Source organism: Leptonotus elevatus, chromosome 3, assembly GCF_054856555.1.
Source record: "Leptonotus elevatus isolate MCC_2025b chromosome 3, RoL_Lele_1.0, whole genome shotgun sequence".
NCBI classification, from domain to species: domain Eukaryota; kingdom Metazoa; phylum Chordata; class Actinopteri; order Syngnathiformes; family Syngnathidae; genus Leptonotus; species Leptonotus elevatus.
In genome coordinates, this window is record NC_141241.1 from 9,498,108 (window position 1) to 9,524,489 (window position 26,382).

At 41.0% G+C, this 26,382-nt stretch overlaps 1 protein-coding gene across 4 annotated transcripts in view; it reads right to left on the minus strand.

Annotated features, from left to right (window-relative positions):
• Nucleotides 1-26,382, minus strand: part of celf6 (CUGBP Elav-like family member 6) — a 172,876-nt gene that overhangs the window by 55,625 nt on the left and 90,869 nt on the right. For all 4 annotated transcript variants that reach the window (XM_086071286.1, XM_086071284.1, XM_086071285.1 and 1 more), the window contains exon 3: nt 9,840-9,888. In XM_086071286.1, the coding sequence (XP_085927412.1) occupies nt 9,840-9,888 (49 nt within the window). The remainder of the gene's footprint in view (nt 1-9,839; nt 9,889-26,382) is intronic.

A 26,382-nucleotide genomic window follows, 5' to 3' on the forward strand; every position in this document is an offset into this window, starting at 1 on the left:
CTTTAAATGATGAGTCGATCAAGGAAATGTAGTCGAAAGCCTATCCGTGGACGTTCAACTTGAACATGTGTTGGGGTAAATGAAGCCGACCTCTGTTCAAGGAAGCGAAGAGGAAATATGAAGGAAGGCCACAGCCTGTCCAGAGCACATGTGACCTAATTTGCCATGAAGGCCCCTCTATCTTTCACATTTCCACTGAGGGGTCCCTGTTAAATGGGCAGAGTGCAGTTTTACAGGCCCCCCCACTGTGTGTTAATGTTGTGGGACAAAAAAAAAGTCTCATCTTGGTCCTGGCCCGAGGAGATCTAATGGTGGCTTTACAAGGCTAATTAACAAGCCATGAGCGAGGTAATGAACTTTCCAAATGTGCTGGCAAACGCAAAAATAAATGACACCCCTGCGAAGGCATTAAAGGAAGTGTGAGTGTACTTCAGAGGCGTCCTCCGGGAGAGCAGAATGAATTTGGTGCTTGCTATCTTTTCATTGCCTGACCTAAGAGAGTCTCCGCCGGCCAGCCGCCTGCCCTGGCCCCGAGTATTGATTGCTATTAATTAGTCCTCTTTGCACCTGTCTCCGAAGCTGCTCGCGCTGGATTTTTACAAGTTCACCCCCCACCCCTCGCGCACACATCTCCCATGGCCACTTGCGCACTTTAAATTGGCGTTTTATGAATATGAATATCATGTAATGCACCCTCTGCGTAAGGGGATGACACCGCGACTTTAAGGAGTAATCCATTAAAAGTGAAGAGAAGCGAAAAAAACAAGAGAGCCCTTATGTGCAGGCGTACATTTGCATTAAGGACCTACATATAGAACCAACATGTCATGATGAAAATGTATTTTGGATTTCTCCAATAAGCTGTCGAGCAACTTTTAAAAGTAGAAATATGTGAAAGTGAGTTTATCTTTGTCTTTGCGCCAGATTCAAAGTTTGGCTGCAAAGTGAGCAGAGGTTAGCTGCCACAGGAAGTAAATACAATTTAGTTTACTGAGTTAAAATTTGCTAACACTTTATAAATGTAACCTCCAAAGTCACCACTTTATATTTTACTTGCGAGTACCGATACTTTGAAATAATACATCATACATATATATGTAGCCTATATGTATACATACCACATTTTCAGCGAGTACTTTATGAGGTTGAAGCCTCGAAAAAAAACTATAGTACAGGCCAAGTTTGGATACACCTTCTCATGCAATGCATTTTCTTTATTTTCATTACTATTTACATTGTAGATTCTCAATGAAGGCATCGAAACTAAGAATGAACACGTGGCGTTATGTACTTGACAAAAAAAGGTGAAATAACTGAAAACATGTTTTAGACTCTAGTTTCTTCAAAATAATCAAAATGAAGAAAAAAAGAACTTGTTGTAAATGTGATGGGCCATTGTTACAGATTGAATCTATTAATAACATCCAAAATATTATGTGGCTGGATAGATTTTGTTAAGGTCACTTTGGTAACAGAGTGCGCCGGATGGATTCCCTGTCATAGCAGGTCTTTTAAGAGTCAACTTTTATGAGTGTCTAAGAAGAGTTAAATGTCTAAAAATGTACTCTCCCAGTGTGAAATATTTTCACTATTTTAAGTGTTGATTTAAGTCTGGAAAGTGTGGAGCTATATAAACTGTGAAAAAGTGTTGAAATCAACTCTGTGAGAGTAAATTCATCATTGTGCTTTTTGGCTGTATACAAGTGTACAACTAGGACATTAGTAAGACCGGCCATGTTGTATAGTTCAGAGACGGTAACAATGATCAGAAGATATTAGAAGAAGCTGAAGTGGCAGAGTTGAAGATGCTGATATTTCTCTTTGGGAACAATGAGGATGGACGATTTTAGGAATGAGCTCATCAGGGGGGCAGCAAAGATTGGAAGGTTTGGAGACAAAGCTAAAAAGGTCAGATGTAGATGGTTTGGACATGTGCAGAAGAGGGACAGAGGATACATCCGTAAAAGGATGCTGTAAAAGAGAAGATTTATGGTTATGGTGAGGAAAGACTTGCAGAGTTATAGAAGAAGTTGGAGAAGGCGAGGGCAGATGGATGGTTCACTGTGGTGACTCTTAAATAAGATAAAGCCAATATACAACAAATACACGGGTGCTATTAGTCTTCATCTTTGAGGTATTTTGACAAAAGCATGTCACAGACACGTTATGATGTAACCAGGGAAGTATTATAAATTGTAACAAAATTCTGCAATGGCTCCCCTAAGCTATGTACATAGAAATGGAGACCAAAAAAGTTACCAGAAAACTACAGTCATCTCTGACAGTTGCTTGTCACCAGGATGCCTTCTCATTCCATCCCTGTGGTATATTAAAAATTTATAGATTTTTCACACAAGCCATGTGCTGTCAAGATTGATGCTTCTCTCAATATAACATTCTACTTGCATCGTATCATCTCTTAATCCTGTAGTGCCATCCTTTGCTTTCTTTTCACTCTCCAGGCAAATAATTAGTTGCTGCAAAGCCTATATTTTAATTTTGTTTCTTTGCTCACAATGTTTTTTACAAGAATGACTCCTGTGCTGTGGTAAATATCTTTTGTTTTCACCATTCCATCCCACCATTCCCGCCGGCTATTGTCGAGGAGGCTTGGTAGTAGCAAGTGTTCACAAAGCATGGACAGCTGCACCCGACAATAAAAGATGCCTACCAGGCCGCCGGGTGCATTTCAGATGCGGCGTAATGTTCCAGGCAGCATAACAGAGAAGTTGCACTTCTTATGGACTCATTAGCAAAGCATGATTTTTATTCATTTATTTCTTTCTTTATTTATTTTGGTATGCCTGCGAGGCTCGCCACCGGACGCACTCGCACATGAAGGTGCACAGAATGGTTGTATAAAATGTGAAAAAGTGTTTTTTTTTATATGGAGTTGGGCTTTGTTTCGCATCATCTACTCGGTGTCCCGATTACGTGACAGCCACAGGAATCAGTTTGGAATTAAATCGCGCCATTTGATTTTTAGTCTAGCCCGTTTTGAGGGAATAATGGCCATTCCATACGCTTCCACCTCCCGAAAAACCCTACAACTGAACTTTTGTTCAAGGATACTTTTTGTTTTTCAGTAAAAGTCCAACACACACAAAAATAGCATGCTTAGTGAAAAGAGCACACAGTCTTTATCTGGATTGCCAACAAATTAATGAAATGAGCTGGAAATATTTATTTTGGTGGGGATCATATTTTGTGGTATATTTATTGTTTAAACTGTTTAAAGGCAATTATATTCAGGTGCGTATTTAAGGCGTGTGAATTTATGGATTTTTTTCTTTCTTGTTTTTCACTATAAGAGCCGTGTGCTTCATCACTATAACACTTTGAATAGCATCATAATAGTAGTTACTGTATTGGATAACGTCCTTGGCAGATTCAGATTTTTTTTTTAAATGGGAGGAATGGTTCTGACTAAATAGTTTCTCACAAAACTTCTAAGACGAATTGCCGTCACGCATGAGGCATACCTCAAAACTTGAGCAAATCCCGCGAGACCTCGGTCTGCCTCGTGAGACTTCGGCTGAGTAAGCGTCAAAGGATTCTTTCTCTGACTTTTTTGGGGGGAGATTTTTTGGTGTGTGCATATGTGTCTGATTCCTCCACAAAAGGGTGCAAATGATGGAAAATAAATAATTAAAATTAAACTGATTATGACCATAGAACTGTTCTAGTTGCTAAGACCAATAGGACAGGAATATCCACCCATCCATTATCCGAATTATGACTCTAAATAAAAAACAAATAATAATATTAATATTAATAATAATGTATTGTGTCAGTAATGTTTTAATTTAGAGATTCACCACCCAAGCAATTACAACCATTAAAACCAGTTCATTTATTTATTTTATCCAGTTTCCATTATTTCCTATGGGAAAAACTACCTCTAAATTAAAACAAATTCGATGTTGACCACCATCCAGCCCATCGTAAGGTCACAAATAATTTAAAAAAAAAAAGGAAAAAAAAGGGGTTCATGCTGATGAGAGTGAGGGACAATCAGTGCTGCAAGGTTGCCATGGCTGCTTTCTTGAATGAGCAATCTTCCAGATAAATTTCTCTAGAGGTGTTCTAGTCGATGAGGTTGTTAGCTGGGAAAAGCAGCCTCCAAACACAGAAAGCCAAATTAAACTTTTCCATTGGAGGGAATCATTATTTTTCATTTTCATAATTATTAACGCTTGATGGAGTTTGGAATCCCTCTTGTTGAATGCTGTTTCTTTGCCAACTTACATTGAGTTGATGCACATAAGGCATTATTTAGTGTCTGGTTCAAGTGCAGTATTGAATTTAATTGGTTTCATATAAACGTAATGAGAGTAACATCCTACTTAAAATAGGATGGAAATAGTCGGTCGAAAAAAACGTCAAACGTCAGTGTTCTGATGCAACAACAGGCTGTCTACATGTAAATGCATTACTCTTGCAAGTCTACCTGACACTCTTGTATATCGATGGGTGCTTGAAACTTCATGGTCTGCATGCAAAATGAGAAACCTTTGAGATAATTGCCTGTTGCCGTTTTGTCCAAAGGCGCTTGCCCAAAGCTCCATAAATTAACGTTTAACAAACCTTTAATTGATGTCCTGCAATCCCTGCTTTGTTCTGCCCATACTCAGAACTGTCCACCGCAGTTGCGTTTGCTAGGCGGTAGTTTCGGGGCACAGAGGGATATTTTGGCTTCATTTGCATGTAAAGTGGAACACAGTCCTCTGACGGCATGAGGTGCCTCCAGACAGCCGCTCCCGTGTGGCCCGCCAGACTGTGCCAGCCAGCGGGCCCTCACTTATCCCGTGCCTGCTGGGCTGGGCTATGACAGCACACTGCGCGACATCTTAAGGTCCTGTCAATCTGCAGACTGCCCTGACTGGGGTCATTCTTCTAAAGAACTGGCTGGCAAGGACAAACGTGAGCCGTTCACAGACACTCCCCTTCAGCTAGACAGACAAAAGGCGCAGAGATATTAAAAAGGCTCACACCCGGACCACTGGGAATCGAATTCAGGCGCCGTGATGCTCCTGGCACTGTATAAGCATCCAATAAAGCCAAAGGATGGGAGAGATAATAAACAACGAGGACATTCATCCATCCATTTTCTATTGCGCTTATCCTGTTCGGGGTTACGGTAAGGCCTGAAGGCTTTCCCAGCTGACTTATGCTACATTTTCACTGCGTAGTACTGGGAATTGGTTTTACACTTCAAATGCATTATTTGGAACACGGAAGAATGGGAGAATAAGGATCTACTGTATACGGGAAAGAAACACATTTAATCAAAGAGGAGATTAACTCATTTTCTCCCCAAAACATAAAAATACATTCTATTTTAAATACTGAAGAGAATGCTTGAAGCAATTGTACTTATTACAAAAATGTCCAGCAGGTGGCAGCAGAGTATACGAGATCAACCAGGGCCATGTTGCAAAAATATGTTTTCCCCGCTGTTTTAAACATATTTGTGAATAATGAGGAAACTTAGCTATATTCTGATGCTAATTGCTGCAAAACAGAAATAGATAGAAATATATATGTTTCCTGATGAAGAAACTCTAATCTTTCTTTTGGTAGTTTCCATGTTTTTATAGCAATAGAAGACTATATTCTGTGGGCCTTACAAAATCAGTCACAATCCAGTAAAACAGCTGGGAGCAAAGGGGGTTGCTTCTGTGAAAAATGGCTGGGAGTGAATGAGTTAAGGGCTGCAAGAAATCAGCAAAATGGAGACTGTTGGTAAATAATTATAGCTTCCAAAGATAAGGTCTGCAGTTGGGTAAGCCACAAGTTTTTAATGTTGGTTCAATATACTCAACCAATGAAAGACCAGCAGCAGGTCTGCATCGACCATATCGTATTGGCTTGGCATGTCTGGAGCCCAGATGACCGGGTGCTAGAAGTAGTACCTCATAGTATCTGGCAGTAAGCCGTTTCAATCGTGGAAACGTGTCAATAAAAAGAACAGCCTTGTCGAGTTGATGACAACTTTGAATTGATCACCAGTCAATCACATAGCGATTGGAAATGGCACACTCAGTGGGCTGCACAGTATGTGAACCACTTCAGTACCTTAGGCCCATAGGCAGGACAATAGCAGGCAAAGCGGCACATTGAGAAAAAGTCCATATTGATGGACATTTCAGAACCTTTATCAACGAAAGTAGACGCTGTTGCCGGCTGATCCATCTTAAGTCTCCTCATCACTGACAGTAGTGGCAAGCGAAGTAGGACCCCTGGTTCAGAGATTCTGTTTAGATAATGGCCATCTCCAATCATAGATAATCTGGCTCCCATCTTTTCTTCACAGACAAGGTCAGGGGGAGAAGATTCCTGGGCAAGGCAAGGCGGCGATAGGGAATGGGGGCGGCTCTCAGATGATTTACTACTGAGATTCACTCAGCTGCCTCTATCACTCTCCGTTAACTTTTTCATCCTGTTGTCGTTGTCCCTTTTGCTCATTCCGCCTTCTATCTCTCAAATTCCTTCACGAGCCCAGGATGCCTCGCTATCGCTTGCTTCATCTTTCTCCTCGCATCGGCGTACCAATGAAATGGCGTAAGAAGAAAGCCAATAGCGAGAGAGAGAGAGAGAGAGAGAGAGAGAGAGAGTGAGAGAGAGAGAGAGGGGAAGAGAGAGAGACAGAGAAAGAGACAGACAGAGAGAGAGAGAGAGAGAGAGAGAGAGGCCGAGAGTGTAAAGAGGATTTGACATTTTCTGATTCTTGCCCCATCTTGGAATGTGGTAAATTACCGAGGCTTTTGAATTTAGATGTATAGCTTGTCTATCCATGGACTGCCAACAGAGTGAGTGAGTAGAGGTTCCATTCTTCACTTATATCAGATAGAATTTGAGCAAAGGAAGAGAAAATTGAAACAAAGAAGAGAAGATGGGAAGCTGTGCTTCCATACGTCTTTCTATCTCAATAATCCATGGACAAAAATCAAAGATGAGGCATTAGTATTGAACAATTTCAATGGTGGCATCCTTTGGATGAGCCATCTTATCTGGTTTACTGGCCAATGTTTTCTATATTTACTTCATTTTACAATTACAGAGAAAGTTGTTTACATGGAGTCTTGAATGATTGTTCAACAGTGTGCTCTGGTAAATTGCCATTACAATCATATGGGCTAATACTGGGAAAACTTCCTGGTTGCGTCATGCCTTTAAATCTTACTCCTATCTCAGGATACTAGATGGTTATATGTTAGCATTACTCACGTAACAGAAATAGAACAAAACTTTCAAGGATCCCAGTCATACATAATGATGAGTTATAAACCCTACAGTGTGTCGTCATTTTGCTTAAAATAAAGTTTGTCTGCATTTACATGGTTACTGTGGTTGACCTTAGTATCAAAGTAAATGAAAGACTTGCATTGTTAGTGTTTAAAATCAAGCCTTGGTAAATCAGATGATACGGTAGTCTTCAGGTTTCCTGGTGAGGCAACTCTTACCCTTAGACATGGTGCTCAGTGGCTATATATATAAATATATTGTTACATCACAAATTTAAAATTAAATTCTGTTTACATGATTAGAAACCCAATAATTCCACGTTGCTGCCATACTGAAGATGCATAACGGCACTCAAAGTGTTGTAAAATCAAGTAAAAGAAGGCAGCATATGGAGGAGTCTTCAAAATGGGACTGCCTTCCTTGGTGTTATGGTCTTCATTTGCAGTCTCGGGAGGGTCCAATCCCTGGATTGGGACACATCGATTGTCTGTAGTGGCAGCCAAGCTTTGGCTTTCTGCACTTTGGCATTATTGCTCCTCCCAACATATCCCGATAGGCGTCTGACGTCTCCAAGGGAGAGCCTCACAAAAGAGGGTCTTCAGCACCCACCAAATGAAAGAATAAAAGCGACTTCATACTGAAGGTGCAAATGTCCCAGTTGACAATCTAGTGGCTCCCACTGGTAATTACACCTGACTGGTCCTTCAACAAATGAATTCTGTGCTTCCTCCTTATTCTTTTAGTCAGCCCGGGCTGTCTATTTCCCTTTAACCGCACGGCTTCATAGTAAATCTCATTTCATTGTCAGCCGTGACTGTGGTTTACTTCCCTTGCTGGGCGGCCGACTTCCTGTTGCCATTAAAGCTCAATATCTCTGCTGGGGCCTGTCTGCTTGGTCTTATTTCAATCCGTTCTGTTACCAAGCCTGTCCTCCCATATAGAAACTTCATCTAACAGACGAGTGGCGGCTCTGCCAGCCTAAGAGCCGCCTGTATTTCATTCGCACTGCCTGTTCGTTTCCTTTCGGTGAAAGAGGGGTAGTAATTGATATTGGGATCCATCCATCCTCCCCTCTTAAGCCTTGAGATCTAATTTATCTTGGTAAGAATGCCAATTGGCTCTCACACAAGCCTTGTCGGTCAGACTTTGCCTGTTTTTAGATGTCCATTAATTAAAGTGCCTCCATGACAAAAATAAGACCTGCTTTGGGGGCGCGTGTGCCAATGGAAATGAGCCATTTGATTCACACTTGGGGCGGATAAATCACCAATGTGGCTCAGTCTGATCCCGTCCGAATCACCACCCAGAAATTCAAGCAGACGCTGATTGGTTCAATTAGAGCCAATTCCACCCAGTGTGCACATGTTTAACTGGCTTCATATGCATTAACCTCCTGTGATGGTAGTCACGGAAATGATGCAGTCACGGTGCCATTGTGAGAGTCTCTGCCAGATATTGCGCTTAATTGACGAAAATGTATATATTATTTTTCGTGGGGTGATGATTCAAACTTTGAGGGCACATACAAATTTTAAGGTAAGCAACATCTGCATATACATTAGGGGTGTCACCAAAAACAGTTTGAAACTGAAAATCGTTTTTTGATTTGCGAGTGTATGGAATAAAGCCGGTGCGTTGCACTTTTAATATATATTGGTACCTCTGGATTTGTCTTTTATTTTAGAAGGGAATTGCACATTTACAGTACTAATAAGTTCATTCAAGTGTATGCAAAATGACAACAAAAAAGTAATTGCCTCATACCCTTTCAAAATGAGCCGTACCACATTGAATCGATCCATAAGCACTCTGAGTTGAACCGAATGGAATCATTCTATTTTTAAATTGAATTGTCCTTGAATCGTTTCGCGTACTACATATCAAAAAACGTATCAAATTGACTTTTGTAGAAAGATGCACACCCATAATATATAGTATTCATGAGTTGCTCCTCTGTGTACGACTGACCTAACATACGATTCGAAGTTACGAAAGGAGCCCACTGGAGTCTTCACAGAGCACAAGAATGCAAGCTCAGTTTCCATTGAATTTACTATTTTTTTTTTTAAATAATTGTAATAAAGTCAAAAAGTAAATGATAAAAAAAAATACCGAAATTGGTACTTAATGTAGAGCATCATTTCCCCCAAAATGTCCCTGTACACAACAGAACCTCCTATTTTATTTAAAGGTTGTCCTGTTTTCTGCTTCCAATTCAATAATACAACTCAAGGTAGCATCCTCGAATTGTCTAGCTCAGTCTTACTTTCTCTGTCCAAGTTTGTTTGGCTTCTCAATGCGTGAACGCCTTTTCCCCAAAGCCTCAAGCAAGAGTGTCTACTTATTGCTCGGCATCCTCTTTCGTCTTTCCGTCGTGTTCCTCTCGCTTGTCTTTGACCCGCTCGCAGTGACTGTGAACCGCGACAGCCCCCTTTTTGCTGGCACAGATGGGAAGTCAATAGAAGCAAGTGACCTATATTACAGACCACGCTGCTAACTCCCAGTGTGCCTCAAGTGAGAGGAGAATATTAAGGATTGTGGTCGTACCACTCTGTGTGTGTCAGTGTGCTTATTTTTTTAAGGTTATTTACCTCCCCGTCCTTCGCTGTCTGCTGGCTTCACCTGGATGGGCCGATTCATCTGGAGATTAAAAAAAAAGAAGAAGAAGAAGGAATGGTTAGTGTGTAACAATGGGAGCAACTTAATTCATCAAGAGACTGAAGATGTGAATGGTAGCCCCCGGTGTGCAATGAGTGCTTTGTTAGCTAAACACAAAAATCCCAGGCAGTGAGTTTAATTAATGCAGGGTGCCGCCTCCAGAGATGCCCGAATTCCCCTCACAGTTCAGCAGAGTTCTCACTTTTCAATGACGGTGTCAGATGGCGCTTGGAGATTAATGCTATTACATCAGCCACTCCCGCACCTCCAGGCAGAGTTTTTTTCTGGCCTGGCCCTCACTCTTCCTGTCCTCTCACAGCTCCAGACTCCCAGTCACCAACTTGTCCCTGACCCTCAGCAATCCTTCCTTTTCCCTGCCACTATCCCTTCCTCCTTTCTGCCCTGAATCGCCGCCAATATGCCACCAGTTTAATCAGCCCAGCACCAAAGGATAGTTCGTACAAGGTTAACCATAAGGAATCAATAGGCAATATTTGAAGATGTGTGAGGAAAATGTGGCCGTGTAAAGATTAAAAACACCCTCCTATTTCTTCTTGTGCTCATGTCTGCCGTTTCATCTTGAGTCACTCCCAAGAGTTGGGATATGGAAGCAGAAACGCACTTAAGGTCTGCTTGTCCCTCCCTGAGCTGGAGTTTTTCTTGCAGCCCCATGCTTATCCAGGTCACGTGTCATATTTTGGTGATTTTGTCACTTGTGGGGTCGGCTAGCCGACTACATGTGAACGGCACAAGGCGCTGCCCGCTCGGATCACTCAGCTCGGGCAGCACGGTGGGTGTCGAGCCCCAAGGCAGCGCAGCACTTGACAGTGGTTGACATGAGCCGAGACCGTAGAGCTAAATATAGCGCTGAATCTGGTGGGCATATACTCAGATACACGGCGACACCCGGGGGACACAATGTACTCGGCTGACAATATGCTGCCACACTGGAACAAAAGGGATGGACATGACGCATAGATGAAGGCGTGAAGGCGCTTATAAACAGCTAAACATGTTTCCTATGACAAACGTAATTAGAGCTTAGCCTGTTGCTGTGCTTTAGGTTTGGACACTGCAGTCTTATTTTCCACAATGTACACTTTTGCTTCAGCATTCCCTTTTCTTGCTCACCTCAAATAAAATCTGTCATCCCACTAAGAAAGTACAGTACATTCTCCTCCATTGTTGTTGTTTGTTAGAGTGTCTAGATCTGACTGATGCGTTCAATGCAGAGTGGTTTTCAGTTTCCTACTACAGAGGCAGTATGCCCAGCTTTCAGTGGGCACTTCCGATTTTTGGCAAAAATACACGGACTGAGCACCGACGGAAGCAGGTTTACATCCGTCGATCCGGGTCAGTTCAGACGGGCCATCTCAGTCAGTGTATTTTTACGAGGCTTCGTGTCATTAAGTCAATGACGGATATACAGTAAATACTCCATCTATGTTCTTTGTTAATGAGTCTTACTCGGAGTACAGAGGCTGCACTATTTTGAAGTAAAACAAAATAAACAACCACATGCAGCCATGCTGAGACACAGAAGCGTTATTCTACACTATTTATGCCTGAATGTTACCTAGCAATGTTTCTGTTTATGTCTTGGATAAAGGTTGTTGTCTGCAACCGCCATGCATCAGTACTAATGTAGGTCAGTTGTAACACTGTAAGTGTTAAATGGAGTGTACTTGCTTTATCCCTGAATGTGTCATAGTTTGTCTGGTTATAAGAGGTTAAAGAGAGCCTGAAGTCCCTAAGATCTCTCCACTTGGTGATCAGTCAGCTTCCAGGACTTTTAAATGGCAACAATTGGGCAAAAAGCTTCATTAGTGGCCTTGAGCACCGCCGCCCTGCAACAAGAATCATTAGTCGTACCAAAAGTACATTTGGGGTTGCTAGGCAACACAGTGGCGGTGCCCGGCAGGCGGACAAAGCGAGCTGGCCCGTCGGTCTGCCGGCAGTTTGCCAACCAATTGGCACTTCTCTTTTTCCCTTTTTTTCTCTCCCTCGGCTAGGTCCAAGGAGGTCGTAGCGAGAGTGAGCAAGAAAGATTCTCTAAACTCCCACACCTTCTAGCATGTCCTACTTTTCTGTCCCTTTTCACTGACTCTGACCAGGACTTTTCAAAGCAAGTCTGCTGCTGCAACTTCTGGGCCAACTATTGAGTCATTGCTAGCACGCACGCACTTGGTTATGACAGCAGATAAATCCCCTAATATAGTCCCCTTGCGGAGAATGTTACTCTCAAACAAATTTACACTTTTTTTTTTCAATTCAATCTGTCCCCCTCCATTGCATCTTCCCCCACAGTAGCACAAAAAGTCTTGGGGCTCAATAACAGCAGGTGGTTTAGGTGACATTTTAATCCCTTATTACGGAGTGCAGGATTAGCCAACAGATCAAGGCTGAGTTAATTATATGAATTCATCAGAGGCTGGGCGAAGAGGCAGCCTTCCTCCCCCTTGGGCCAAGCATCCACCAACCACAACCCTTGCTCACACAAAATGTCACATTTGGTCTACCCGGGCAAGCTGGATAATACGGATTTTAGTGTTGCTGTGCTGACTATAGATGGATTTACACTACATGGTTTACATGACACAATTCCGTTTTTTGTTCTCTCATGTGCCCAAAGTCTGATATCGGCTAGAGTAGTGTAACAAAGGCAAAAAATGTCACGTCAGATATCCTAAATATTCAAATATTTTGCCAGTGTTGCTGCAGTGTAAACAGATCGGGTCGGAATTGGTGCACTTATAACAATCCACACTGTGGGAGCGCGGCGCCTCTTTTGTTTTTGTGTGCATGTGCAATACTTTTTTGTTTTGGCTGTCAATGTTTTTGACACCTTGGAAGCGTACGACTATTGTAACGCATGGTGGCGCCAAGCCCACTGTTTTTTGTTTGTTTTTAATAAAGTTCATCTGTGGACTTCCAGTCCTTTTGTTGCTCTCCCATTTTTTTTTGCTGTCCCGCTGCGCCGTCCATGACCGATCAGCCACCGCGCGTTACACACTCCGACTTTCCCGCACACAACCTAAAAAATGTATTTTGACTGAAAAGAGACACACATATGGTTTTATGTTTTTTTTTTCACTTTTACATTCAAACCTCCCCATCTCCTTCTACATTTCCCCTCCTTCATGTTCATGCTTAAAGTGGTAGCCTGGAAACCAAGATTACTCTATGGAATAATCTCTTGATTTGCTTGTGACAGCCCAAATTGGCACATTTCAAACAGCTGTGAAAGATAAAAGCCCATGATGATGAAAATACAGCTAGCCTCATCAGCCCTGGCCAACAATTCGACCCCTGGTCCCAGCTTTGCGCTATTACCTTTCACACAGTCGCCGATGTCTCTGAAGGCAGTAAATTTGCATGTGGCTTTCGTCCACGCATTGCATCTCAGTCCCTTTCACACATTCCAGGAACACAGGAAGACAGAAAGGGGTATTACAAAAATCAGATATCGGCACTAAATCAGACTAAAGCACTTAGCAGTGTAAATCCAGTCTCAGTAAAACGATTTCTAACGTTCTCCCGTCGGGCCTGTACGAAATAAGCTGCATCAACATCCGGAAGAAAGACGTCCGGCTTATTCATCTGGCAGACGTCTGGCTGCGGGGGATAGAAGTCCCCCACCACTCCCACCCCCTCACCCGTCCATGTCTTGCTTTATATTTGTCTCTCAGTGCCCTTTTGGCCTCCAAAACCAATATGCTTCCCTCCACAGCCCCTTAATGGCTTGATCAATGCTGACAAATAGGCAGCTCATGCTGTCCTGCCTGGGAACTCACAGCTCTGCGCCTACGCAGGCGCACTTAGAGAGTCCATCTTTCTCCTCATCTCTACCATTTTTCCACATTTTTTTTTTTACATTCAACCCTCCCCATTTCCGTCTACATTTCCCCTCCTTCATGCTCTATTTGCTTTATGTCTATACATTCACTTTTTCTTAGCCCCCCCCCCCCCCACTCCGCGGCATTGAATCTATAGTTGTCATTATTTTATGATGAATAAAAGTGTGTTTAAGACATGGAGGGTTGGAAAAGCAATAGTGTGGAAGAGTGGAGCTTGCTCGCATTGTTCCACAGAAAGACTTCTGTGTGTGTGCCTGTGCGTGTGTTTGTGTTCACATGCCTCAATCTTAGTGTGTCTGATTGATAACAAGTGCAGCAGAGAGGAAGCAAGACAAGGTCAGTGCTGGCCTTTGACCACGCTTGACCATGCTTTGTCTAAAGGGAAACTCAAAAGCCAACAACGTTTTTTTCCTATTTTGCCCGACAGTCCGAAAACATGAAAAATGTCATGCCCAAGCACAGTGGGTAATACAGTCTCAAACTTCTCCCCAAGTATCCCCAATGACCCCAATAACATTAAAATTCAATAGCATTGTAAGTCTACATATTTATTAAAAACAAGGTAGATGTTTAATTCCTAAAATGTGAATGTCATTTTATTCAAGATTTATAGTAACATTATTGTAGGCCACTTTAACATTTTGCATGGTTTCAATATAAACACAGTGCTTAAATATAAGAAAAAAAATGCACTTAAATCACAATTTATATAAAATGTATACACATTAGTTAAATACAAATGATACCAAAATTGTGTCACCTAGATTAGCTCTCAATTAATGTGAAGTAATCAATTAAGATTATTTTTTCCCCTAATGTATTCTGGGGATATTAACACACCTGTGATTCTTCTTCAAGCATACCCTAAACTGTCTCTTTTTGTGAACTGTTATATTTATCTAAAGGAGCCATGATAGATCTTCTCTGCCATTCACATTACTCATCTTTTAAACAGACAAGACATGACAAATATAAAACGTCGCCCGGGACAGAAAGTGAAGAAAAAGTCTCGATATGGTGCCAATGGCAGATAATGAGCCTCTCTAAGATTTATTCATCAATGCACATGCTTAAAGTCATCAATAATATGGAGCCTGGCTGATCAATTGATAACCCATATGAAAATTTATTAGTCGGAAAAGTATAATTACTCATTCCAAAAATGCAGTTTTCAAAGACGTAAATTACACTTTCTGGCAGCAGCTTGAGAATAATAAAGACTACTATAAAGACATTCATTAAAACCTTGAAATGAGCAGTTTAAAAAAAATAAAAAATGATCCTACCATTTAAAGAAGACACATTTTGTAAAACAGTGCCTTGATAACATGTCTGTGACATGTTTTATTTTTATTTTTTATAAATAACCTAATGATAAAGAATTATGTCACACTTAACACAATACAATTTTGTCCTGCTGAAATTATTCAGGTTTGATGGAGCGGCCATGTCTATGTGCCCCAACACACACACACACACACACACACACACACACACACACACACACACACACACTTCCCATGTACTGCTGGGCCAATGGCCAGTACAGATTTTGCTACAATGTTGACGAGGTGACTAGGTTCAAAGTGCACACCAACCACCACCACCACAAAGACAGCAAGAATTGTAATGATACCCTTGTGAATTAAACTTGTCAATTAGTGTAGTTGATCCATGTTGTGCATGCAGCGGACACAACACCAAACACAAATAACCTACTCACCACCATATCAACTTCACCAATGAATCAATGAAATCCAGTTACCAGAAGCTAATGCACTTAGCTAACACTAATCAGTGCATCCAACAAAATTCAATGTAGCTGTGCTTAGCTTTTGTCTTTGACATGAGAATGTTTCAGAAATCTGACTGTTGCTTGAAAATGGCGTATCTTCACCCTGCCATAAGGTGGCAAGTCGTGGCCAGAGCAATTCAAAATAGTGTTTGCACACAGACAAAAACCATTTCAGAAATAAGCAGCTTGCAAAAGATTTGATTGGTTATCCTGTCCTGTTGGGCCTGATCGGCAACGGCTAGCAAAACAAATACTGCCGCAGCGCACTGCACTACCGCTGAGCACTGAAATTTCCAATAAAACTCTATTTTGTGTCAATGTCCACTGAAAATTGAAAACCACGGTGGTCGCTTCAGTGCAATCCAACTGCCAGACTGGCAAACAAGCTGTAGAGGAAACACAACCTACTTGATGGAGGACACAAACAAACAAACAAACAAACCCCATTTTATCACAAAAATTATTTTTTTCTTTTTCTTTTTGAAGGTTATCACATATTTCCACCTTGACAAACCGCCATCTGTTTGATCCATCTTCTGATTTCTGCCACTCGTCTGTATTTTCATTTGAGCTGCTGGTGCCATTTACAGCCTTCAATGCTCATTAAAAGTGTTTAATGATGACTGACTTTTCTTAAAGAGCCCACAAAGAGCCTGTGACACTTGATAAGATGGAGAATTCACCCTTTGTGAAGGCAAAATACTGCGTTTGTGTTTTATTGATAGATGCTGATTACGGTGATGATTTCCAGAAATTGTAATATACTCTGGTTAAATCAAGCGTTAAAGTGAATTTGTATTTGGTTAGTCTAACAGCATAGTTGGCATAGTTGCCAAAGGCATTTTTGAACATTTTCAGAAAACAGGAAAAAACAAAACAAGTTTTTTGCAAGCACGATGGTGTTTTTTTTTTTTTTACCATATTTTTGGACCATAAAGCACACAAAATCCTTCACTTTTCTCCAAAATTCTTATGGCTGGATCAATGTTGGCATTTCAGTTGATAGTCTATAATTCAAATTCCTTCCTATTACGTTTACATACTCATTCTCATCTAATAGCTAGCAAGTGTCTATGTTTTCGTCATACCGGAACTAAAACTACTAGAACTGCTTAATCTTTTACAAAAGTTCTTGTCATTTTCAGCTAAAAATATATCCATTCCAAAATTATATTTCTCTCCAACTGTGGCCAGGGAGCTGTATTTGCTTTTAGTGTTGATTCAGAACTCTTGCTTAAAAAAGGTTATGGCAACATTTTTAAAAATGTAGCTTGTAGGCAGATCCAGGTCAAGTCCTTCTCTTCTTGATGACAATGAAAGAAAACTACTCTGAATTAGCATTTAAAAAATCTTGGGTAAATGTGTGTGCTACTCCTCAAAAAGGCTTTCAGGATCCATTCAGATGATGTAGTTGTTAAAAATCCAACCTGGTTTAAAATACAATTATCTCCCTCAGGGACTATTTCCCTGACAGGTAAGCTCCTAGATCGAGCAGAGGCCTCGCTGTACCGGCCCAAATTACACCTTCCATCACCCATCACTCACACATCAGGACACCCTGCCCCTCATTCCGGCGTGAAAGAAGAAACAGGGCCAGCGCAGCGGGAACGTCGCTCTCTCTCAAATTGGAGCGTGTGTTCACCGCCGCCTCCCCGCCAGGCCAGGAAGTCGGGAGAGTTTCAGTCGGCGGAGTTTGTTGGAGCAGACGGGGTTAGAATCCAAGTGATGGGAAACACACGAGCAAGGCTCAGTGTGGAGTCGCAGGGAGAGGGAATGGGGTCTGACAGCTTGGCATAAGGGTGGACGGCGGAGAAATTTGGCCTATTCTTAGCTTCGAACCCCTTCTGCTATTTAATGCTGTTTGAGACGGGCTCTATCGGAGAAGTCATCCGCACTCGAAAGTCGCAGAAAGGAAACGTGACAATTCAAGTTCATCCATCCAATTTTCTGCTTATCCTCGTTATCCAAGTTGTCGTCAAGCCTGGATTGGCCAGGGCGATTGTGATGAGCACATAGAATGGGATTCCAATTGACACTGGCTGAATGGAAGTTAGTTAAATGGATAGTGGTCAATTTGTAATTGTTTAAGATATGATCAGAAGTCAATGGATCCATTTGCTCCATATTCGGACGGAAATAATGTTTTTGTTTTTTTATTGTGTGGAAATTATTGTTGATTAGTCATGAAAAATGTGTGCAGTTCTTGGCTACAACCAGCAGAGGTGCTGTTGATCTAGTCTCAACAGAGCCGTATATAAAGAGCGTTTGGCCACTGCTCCATCTCACCTGTTCCCAATTTTAATGCAGCACACACACACACTTGTATATACACTGGGTGGGGTCACATCCACGGTGTAGGGGTAGAGTTCGCCAGCCGGCCAAGTTGCGGGTGATTCGTGGTTGTCATGGCAAGAACACAGATTCTCCACTCAAACAAGCTAGTGTTGCATCCACATTACTTTCAAACTTTTACTTTAAGGTCAAATTACAACATGCCGTGACAAATGTCACATCCAGCTCGCGCTATTCCCTCGTGCGATGCAGCACATCTTGTTTTTTTTTCTTTTGGTTTAGTCTCGGTAATCTCCCTCTCAATAGCCGTAATTGCCCACCAGGCAGGACCGTTTACATTTATTTATCTTTCTCTATCTGTGTTGGCCCTGTGAGAGGCTCCACCCACTTTGGCACTGTCATCCCTTCCAATTTAGTTTGTGAGACCATGGGGCTAGCCCGCACTCATAAAGATCCTATCTTAGCTTAATTTTGGTTGGACTTGAGGTGGGAGGGTGGGGGGCGGGTGGGGGCCCCTGAGAAAGAAAGCGAATGAGAAATTGAGCCGTCATGTTATCCTCTGCTCCATAAAGCCTCTTTTCTTTCTTGGACCGGAGATGGATTGCCATGGAGGTCTACGCACCCAATGGCCAGGCTGCTATATTACCTTTACTGCCCCATTTTTGCCTCCCTATCTCCCTCCCTCCCTCCCTCTGTAGCGGAGGGGTGACGATTGGACACAGTGCGATAAGACTAACAAATTAGTCAAAGTGACAGAGAGTTTTATGAGGTCTGCTCTTGTGAGGCGGCCGCTCTCCCTTCCCCGTCTCTGCCTCATTCTCGCGGGGGACGCCTTGTCGGGGAGCGTGCGGAAAGTATTCTGGAAAGGAAGTAAAAGTGGTGGGGTAAAGGGAGAGAGAGAACACTAAACGCAAGGAAGTAAGATTAAAGATGCGAGATTAGAGGAAGAAATCATGGTTACGAGAAGCTTGGGGATCAGGGAACAATGGAAAAGTATAACTTTCCGAGCAAATTCTCGCCTCTGCTTAGCATTAGCATACGAAGTGAGATGAGGAGTAAATTAGTTTGCATAATAGGGGTGGGACCCAGTGCATTGTTTTTCCTTCTTCTTGTAATGTATTTCCATAGCCTTGCAAGGAAGCCAAATTGTTGTGACTACGTTATTTCTATAACACTGGCGTTGGGCTGAAATCTTGTACTTTCAAAATAGCCACTTTTTAGGAGACTCCAAAAAAACATGTTGGCTCAACTATTAACATTGCATGCTCAAAAGACATTTTCAACACTTTAGATTGTTAAATAATTTGTAAAGATAAAAAATAAAAATAACACCCACACGTGTGGAATGACCAATAGTTTATATACGTTTAAAAAATAAAAATTTGACAAAATTGTGATAAGAAAGGAACACCCCAAATGGGATTAGTTTGGACTTTGCCATAGCTGCAGTTTTATCAGAAGAAGTGCAGTCAAGACTACTAGTGATGAAAAATGAAGCTTCAAGTGATGTACTGCCTGTGAAATATTTTTCCAGCCAAGTACATCCTAACCAGCGCAAAGAAAATAGAAATAAAAACACATGCTGTGCCATCATTGTTTGATTTATTATTAAACTTTGGAACTCTATATGTATTTATGTGGTCTCTGTGGTTTAGTTATATCTGTTTATTTGGGGGGAAAAACATATAACACAAAAAAAGAAGAAGAAACAATTTAATTATAAATAAAGATTTGTGCACTTACAGATTATTATCAACATAAAGTGTCATCTTTTGGCATCATAGCTGAATAACTGAATTTTAAATACAATTTTCAAATGATTAATAGGTGGCATATGACAAGTTGGGTCAAATCATTCTGGTATGGGGAAATGCTGTTTTTTTGTTTTTGCCAACTCAATATAAAATTCCTTTTATAAACATATATATATATATTTTTAGAAATATTTACATATACCTTTTAAATATATTTTGAAAGCCCAATTTGAGAACCACTGGTCTAAATGATCTGCATGCATACTAATCAAGAAAAGATGAAATCAATAAACATCCACTCCAGTGAATACTTCCATATCACAGAAGGTTAGGTTAACAGACACAAGCCCTGCACATAAACGCGAAGCCATAACAATAAGCTGGTACCTCCCCGGGTGCATCAATCACTCCACAAGGCCACAGTGCAAATATTTTCCAGACGGGCTTTGTGAAACGACCAAAGTAGTTTAAAGAGAATGTCGAGAATAATAAATGTAAAGCAATGATGTATCATGGGTCTGTCAGAAGTACATGTGCGCGTACATGTCCGTACCTCGAAACTGAGTGATTACATGCAGCCATGTTGATGACACAGACACTTATACGGCCTCCTTGGCAATTTAATTAGCAAAACAAATGTATGTTAATTCGAATGAATAAACCAATTATGTTATAGTCCAACAAAACTAAAACTATAACATTTGGCATCTCTCTCAAACAGAATACTTAACTCTTGTGACCCCGCATTGAGAGTGGGGTTTATGACAGGGCATATAATACCGCATCTGTTTTGTCTTAGCCCTCATACATTCTTAGAATGCTAAGTAGTTTGGGTGCTGACAGCAATGCAAAAATTGGATCCGTCGGATCGGGGCACCCGTGTAACATCTTAATATAGGAAGGCACAACATCAAAGAAAGTGTTGATTGAAAGCAAACGTACATGTGCATACAAATGACCTGAGAATGGTCAAAGCCAGGTGGTATATACAAATTAAAACCATTGAACGTCAACAGGTCACTCTTGAACTGCTAACAACTAATTTAAAAAATACACTTCAATCTACACAATGGCAGAATATAGCGGCAGAGTACACATTGGCAAAAAAGATATAAACAGAAGAGGAAAACATTTAATATTAACATAAACCATGGTCAACTACCGTTGCTCTAATTTCCTTCAAACTCGTATTCTCACCCCATTCCTCCATCCAATGCTCGGGTCGGTTCATCGTTGCTCACAACTTTAGATTTCAAGTCATCAAACTTGGCAACCATGCTCCACCCACACACAATGATTAAATGTGTTTTAATGTCATCCATCTAACAAAATCACCCTAAAATGGCCGCTTTAAATCAAATTGGCAGATTTCCTGTATTTTTTGTACGGTGTTCATTTTTTATTTAAATTATTTATTTAGTATTGTTATTTTTTTTAGACACTATTCATAATGCTAAGTGAATCTGGCTTCGGGAGCTGAATTTTCCAAAAATTATATCGTACTGGGACAATATTTTTGCAATCAATGCCACGAAAACAACCAAATTTTAAAATTTTTTCAAAAACAACCAAATTTTCTAAAAAGTGAACAGATTTTTTTTTTTTGCGTAAGCTCACCCTTATAAAAGCATCCTTACCATTCACATACATTAGATATTATCTTGAAACACACACACAACCCCGAAAAGCCACATATGTGTGTCTCAAGATCAGACTCGCGCAGACGGCTGTTTTGGAAAATGATCACATCAATCGAAATGATAGATAAAAGAGCCGGGAGCAATTGATAAAGTGCCACAATTATTTGGAAGATGAATGGCTGAATTTGCTTTTGAAATTGGACTGGATCTCGGGCGCAATGGAACAGAACTCATCATCATCAATGAGGCTGCCGTTAGATTGCTTTCTGTCACAGGCCAATACGGCCGATTGGATCCATCTGCCAAAGAGGATCAAATGGACCTGTTCGCGCAACATCAGTGGCTGATGTATAGTGACCGCGTGTAGAACATATCACGCCGCAAATGAGCCATACATCACTGTGCACGCTGTTGTGTGTATGTGTGTGTTTAACACTTGACACTGTGTCTAAGTATGTTCAGCAGGAATGATGAAGAGTATACAAACAGAACATGCAGGGCAATGGTGGAATGTTGTGTTTGAATTGATGGGAACAATGATGGATGGCTGGAATTAGTTCATCATACAAATAAGTACTCACTTATGTACTCACACCAGGCCGTTTAATTTCTAACAATGCGGTGTTACTACAACTTTCTTGACTGCATTGTGCATGAACTAGTTCTATTATAGTTTGTGCATTATTTCTAGTCATTTTATTTCGACTGTGCATGGTGTCAATTATAAAAAAAGAAGTGATTGCATTAACTACATAACAGAAAAATCATACATTGTATTTTTGTTGTTGTATGTTTATTACTGTTATTGCTTTTGTTTTGTTTTGATTCTTTTTCATGTTCAAATTACAGTAATCATATGACTTAGGTCAGTTCGACCCAACTTTCTGGGTTGTTTTGTACATAACAACTCAATTTATTGGTTTGTTTTATACACATTTATGCCAATCACACTGACCCAAGTAGTGGATCGGTCCATTTGCTACCCAAATTGGATTATTTTTGACCCAACTGCTTCTATAGTGTAACGTTATTTATTGAAATATGCCGTGGGCTATTGCAAAAATTATCTACACACCTGCTCGTGACCCTCATGCTGAACTTTTTACATGGCTAATTTAAATGATCATTTGAAAATGTTCAACTCCTAAAAACCTTGCCATGTGGCATCACATTGCATAATTTATTTATCTTATAAATATAATTTACCCTTTGTGCACTGCATATTGATGAAGTGGCGAACACAGCGCAGGGTTCCCACTGGGTCTAAACAATTATTAAAAAGTCTAAAATTCAGAAACTTTAATTTTAGACCTTAAATGTCTTAAAAACACCCATATTTTCATCACAGGTCTAAAATTGAATTTACCCAAGTCTTAAATTCTTTTATCTGCTCCGTCCATTCCGAGAACTGTCTGTAGAAAAAAAAAAATGTGCCTGTTGCGTTGTTGTTTCTACTGTCCGCGTGATGAAATGATGAAAATGCCCACACCAAAAGTGAAGGGAGGTATTTGAGGGGGTGCGTTTGTATTGTAGTCAATGTAGTTCGGGCGGGCGGGTAGTTCGTAACGGTTAGCGTAGCATTTAGCTTGTTGCGTTCGAATCACGGCAGATAAATGCCTTTGGTTTTAGATTGAACCAAAAGTGTATATTTGGCTGTGTTGCTATCAGTAAAGGAGTATTATTATGCTCTAAAATTGATTTATTCTATTGTTCACACACACACACACACACACACACACACACACACACACACACACACACACACACACACACACACACACACATTCACTTGCTGTGGTGCAGTGTCAAGGGGAAGCTCGGTGGGGTATCACACTGTCAGAGATACAAGACCACACAGTGCCACTGGTCCACCTGCCATGACAGCTAATTAGGCCCCGGTCAGGATGGCGGGCTTGTCTTGGGCATTGGTGTAGCTCACGGTGGCAGGGCATCACGGGTTAGCTAGCATGGCCAAGCTGATGAGGTTTGCCCTGCCGTGTTGTCTATTGGCGCATTTAACCCCGCGACTACCCGCATGCCAAGGCGGCGTGCTCTCGTCTTCGTTAGGCGACCCTTCAGTCATTAATTACGCTCGGGCAACTTCTATTAGCCCTTCATTTAGGCTAATCAACAAGCGGGGGCCCCTCTGCTGACATCATTAGCACTCTTAACAGGAGGCGGCAGCAGTTGTTTGTGAACATTAACACTTTCTTGACCAGGCCATATCTCCTCATACAGTACTCCCAAAACAATAGTGATATTCAGCTTTTGGATGAAATTTCCGGATGAATAAAAAGTGCACGATAACCTTGACAGGTGATCTCCAAATTCTAGAACCCAAGTCATAATCCAAGTGGAACTTAACAGTCGTCCCGTTAACAAATATGAAAATACACAACATTGCAGAGTGACCGTCTGTCAAAGTCTACTGGAGTGTTAACCACTCAACACTTGTTACTACATGAGGAACCCGTTTACCGAACACTTTAATTCGTCTATAGACAGTTAATGCGGCTCCCTAAGTACTGCTGTTTTGGTGAGCAACTGGGTTCAGCCGTTAACTTTGAATGTCCGTGTCCTTGAAGTAATACCGTATTCAACTTGCATATCCCCCTAAAGACATCATGACCTACTATCCTTACAAAACTGCCGCCTTAACTATACCTCAGTTCACTCCCAGCAGACACAAACAACATAAATAGAAAGTGCAGACGGAAAAGGCCGTGCTGTATTTCGGGCGAGGTGATGTGGAAATCGGATGAGACAGCATGTAGCTCCGTTGCCTTGGCAGTGCATCTTTTAAGTGCTTGTGACTCGTATTCAACTGCAGGAAGGGGCACAAAGAGGTCGAGGACAGGGAGCACAGCTCCTTGCTGGAACCAACAGTGGGCACTTGAAACAATACGCAATACACATCCATGTCTTCAAGGCTTGCAGATGCGAGCACCCCGTGTGGTACACGAAACAGATTAGCTTGCGACAATGTATACACAGCACTATACATGCTCCATATGTAGCTTTATGCTAATAGGTGCCAGCCACATGCCCTCTGTTAAACCTGTTAAATAGAACACCATAATCTCACACTATCAGTGGGTGCACCAGCTAACCAAATGTTAAACTTGCATATTGATAATTTAAACTGTAAATAGAACAGAAACTATGATGTCAAAACAATTTATAATTTAAAAATAATGTGTATGTATAATATGTATCACTTTAACGTGCTTCCTTACACTGTATTGCTTTTCTATGTAGTTAAGGCTTTGGTGGTGTCTTCTGTATCTTAACTTTAGAAGGAGCGCATACAAATGTGAATAAGTGAGTTTTTTAGTGAATAGCCGGAGAACGTGAATCTATTAATTTGTGACAAATGTAACCATGAGTATGCTACGATAACTGTACCTTTTTATTACCTCGACCAAGCATGAATGTGTGAATTTGTGAGAGTTTGGTGTGAATAGTGTTTATTGGCATTTTGTGACCCACCTTGAAATTTGGCATCATATCATTGTTGTCAATGAACACACAAAAAATGTCTTCAACCAAACGATCTTTTGTGTTAATTTGCAGAAAACAATCTTTCCATGTCATTCTACACATATTGACTACATTTATTATCAAAATTAGCTCAGTAGCTCTGGTCGGTGCCTACTGTACAAAGAAAAGTGACAATAACAGTGTATTGAAGTTAAAATTAAAATTCGTATTGCTACCCTCGTCACCTGGAGATTTAAATTAGATTTTTTTGACGCAATCATAGGCAGCTTTATGGACCTAAGAACACTTACAATAATTTACCAAATGTGAACCGTGTTGAAAATATGCGCAACGGGTAAGGAAAAAGGTCAACAAAGCAGCAGAGGAAACTTTCATTAGGCTCACGTGCGCTGCTTCGACTTGACTGCGAATGCACAATCTCTGCCAATTACTACATCCCAAAACTTGTGCTCAGGGCAGCCGTAAGCCCTCTCTGTTCTTTACTTATTAATCCCCATGCAGGCCTACACTGTATAGTGTCATGTTTGACTGTCCGTGGTGAAAAATTCATGTCATCTTATCCGCCGTATTCCCCGATCTGACTGCCTTACCATCCCCGTGTAACTGTTGCTGACCGTTATGCTGAATTTTCTTGTTGGCAGAAAATGTAATTTAGACAGCCGTGCATGCACTGCTGCTCCCGGTGTGAAACAAGACTTGAGAGTTCTCGGGATAATGAAGCCTAGTCGGTGTGTGTTTTTGGTGCCTGTGCAGCTCTGTGGCGGAAAGTTTAAGTCTTATGTGAGCGCTTCTGTAAGAATTTTGACTGCATTGACAAAATAAGTCACAGGCTATCTAATGAGATCCAATACAAGAGTGGTGACAAGCAACTTAATAATGCTCACTTTTCACTGACATTGCCACAGATGACAATGTTAACGGCAAACCTTTGAATTTAACACCTAATTAGTGATAGAAAATAGTTTTTACTTCTAATGTAGAAGTAACAAAAAATAATGGAAATGATCAAATTGATGCTCATGGCGCTAGTGCCCTGTTTGGGAACCATCATTCTAGTGGTTAGCACGTCAGACTCGTAGTCCGAAATGCCAAGTTCAAAGTCGCTGGGTTCTTTGTATAATGCCACAATTCCAAGAACGCGCATGGTAGGTTAATTGTAAAGCAAATATATTGAAACGTGAGTGTGAATTTGGGTGACTATATTTTGATTTAAAATAAAAGAAGACCATACAGTATTTTAACAAATGCCACCTCTGTATGAGTAGAAAAAAACAAAAAAACATAAATCTCTTTTGAAGTCTTACCTGGCAAATAAATAAATAATGACATAATCTTCTAAGTCCGAGGTTAGCAGCACAGCTCCCGCGATTCGCCAACAGTATTGAAAGACAGGAGAATGAATGGGATGCCTTTAATGGGGTTTCCATCCACCGTTTGTATTCAAAAATTCAAGAAATGTGAAAATAATACTGAATGGAAACGCTACAAATTTTAAAAAAGGGCCCACAATTCACAAAAATGTTTTTACGCTTGGAGGGGGTGCATTTTGAAGCGTACCAAAAAAGACCGGATACATGTACGTTTGTAGTCAATGGAGGACGATAAAGTAAGGTATGTTTGGGGGGGACGACAAAACA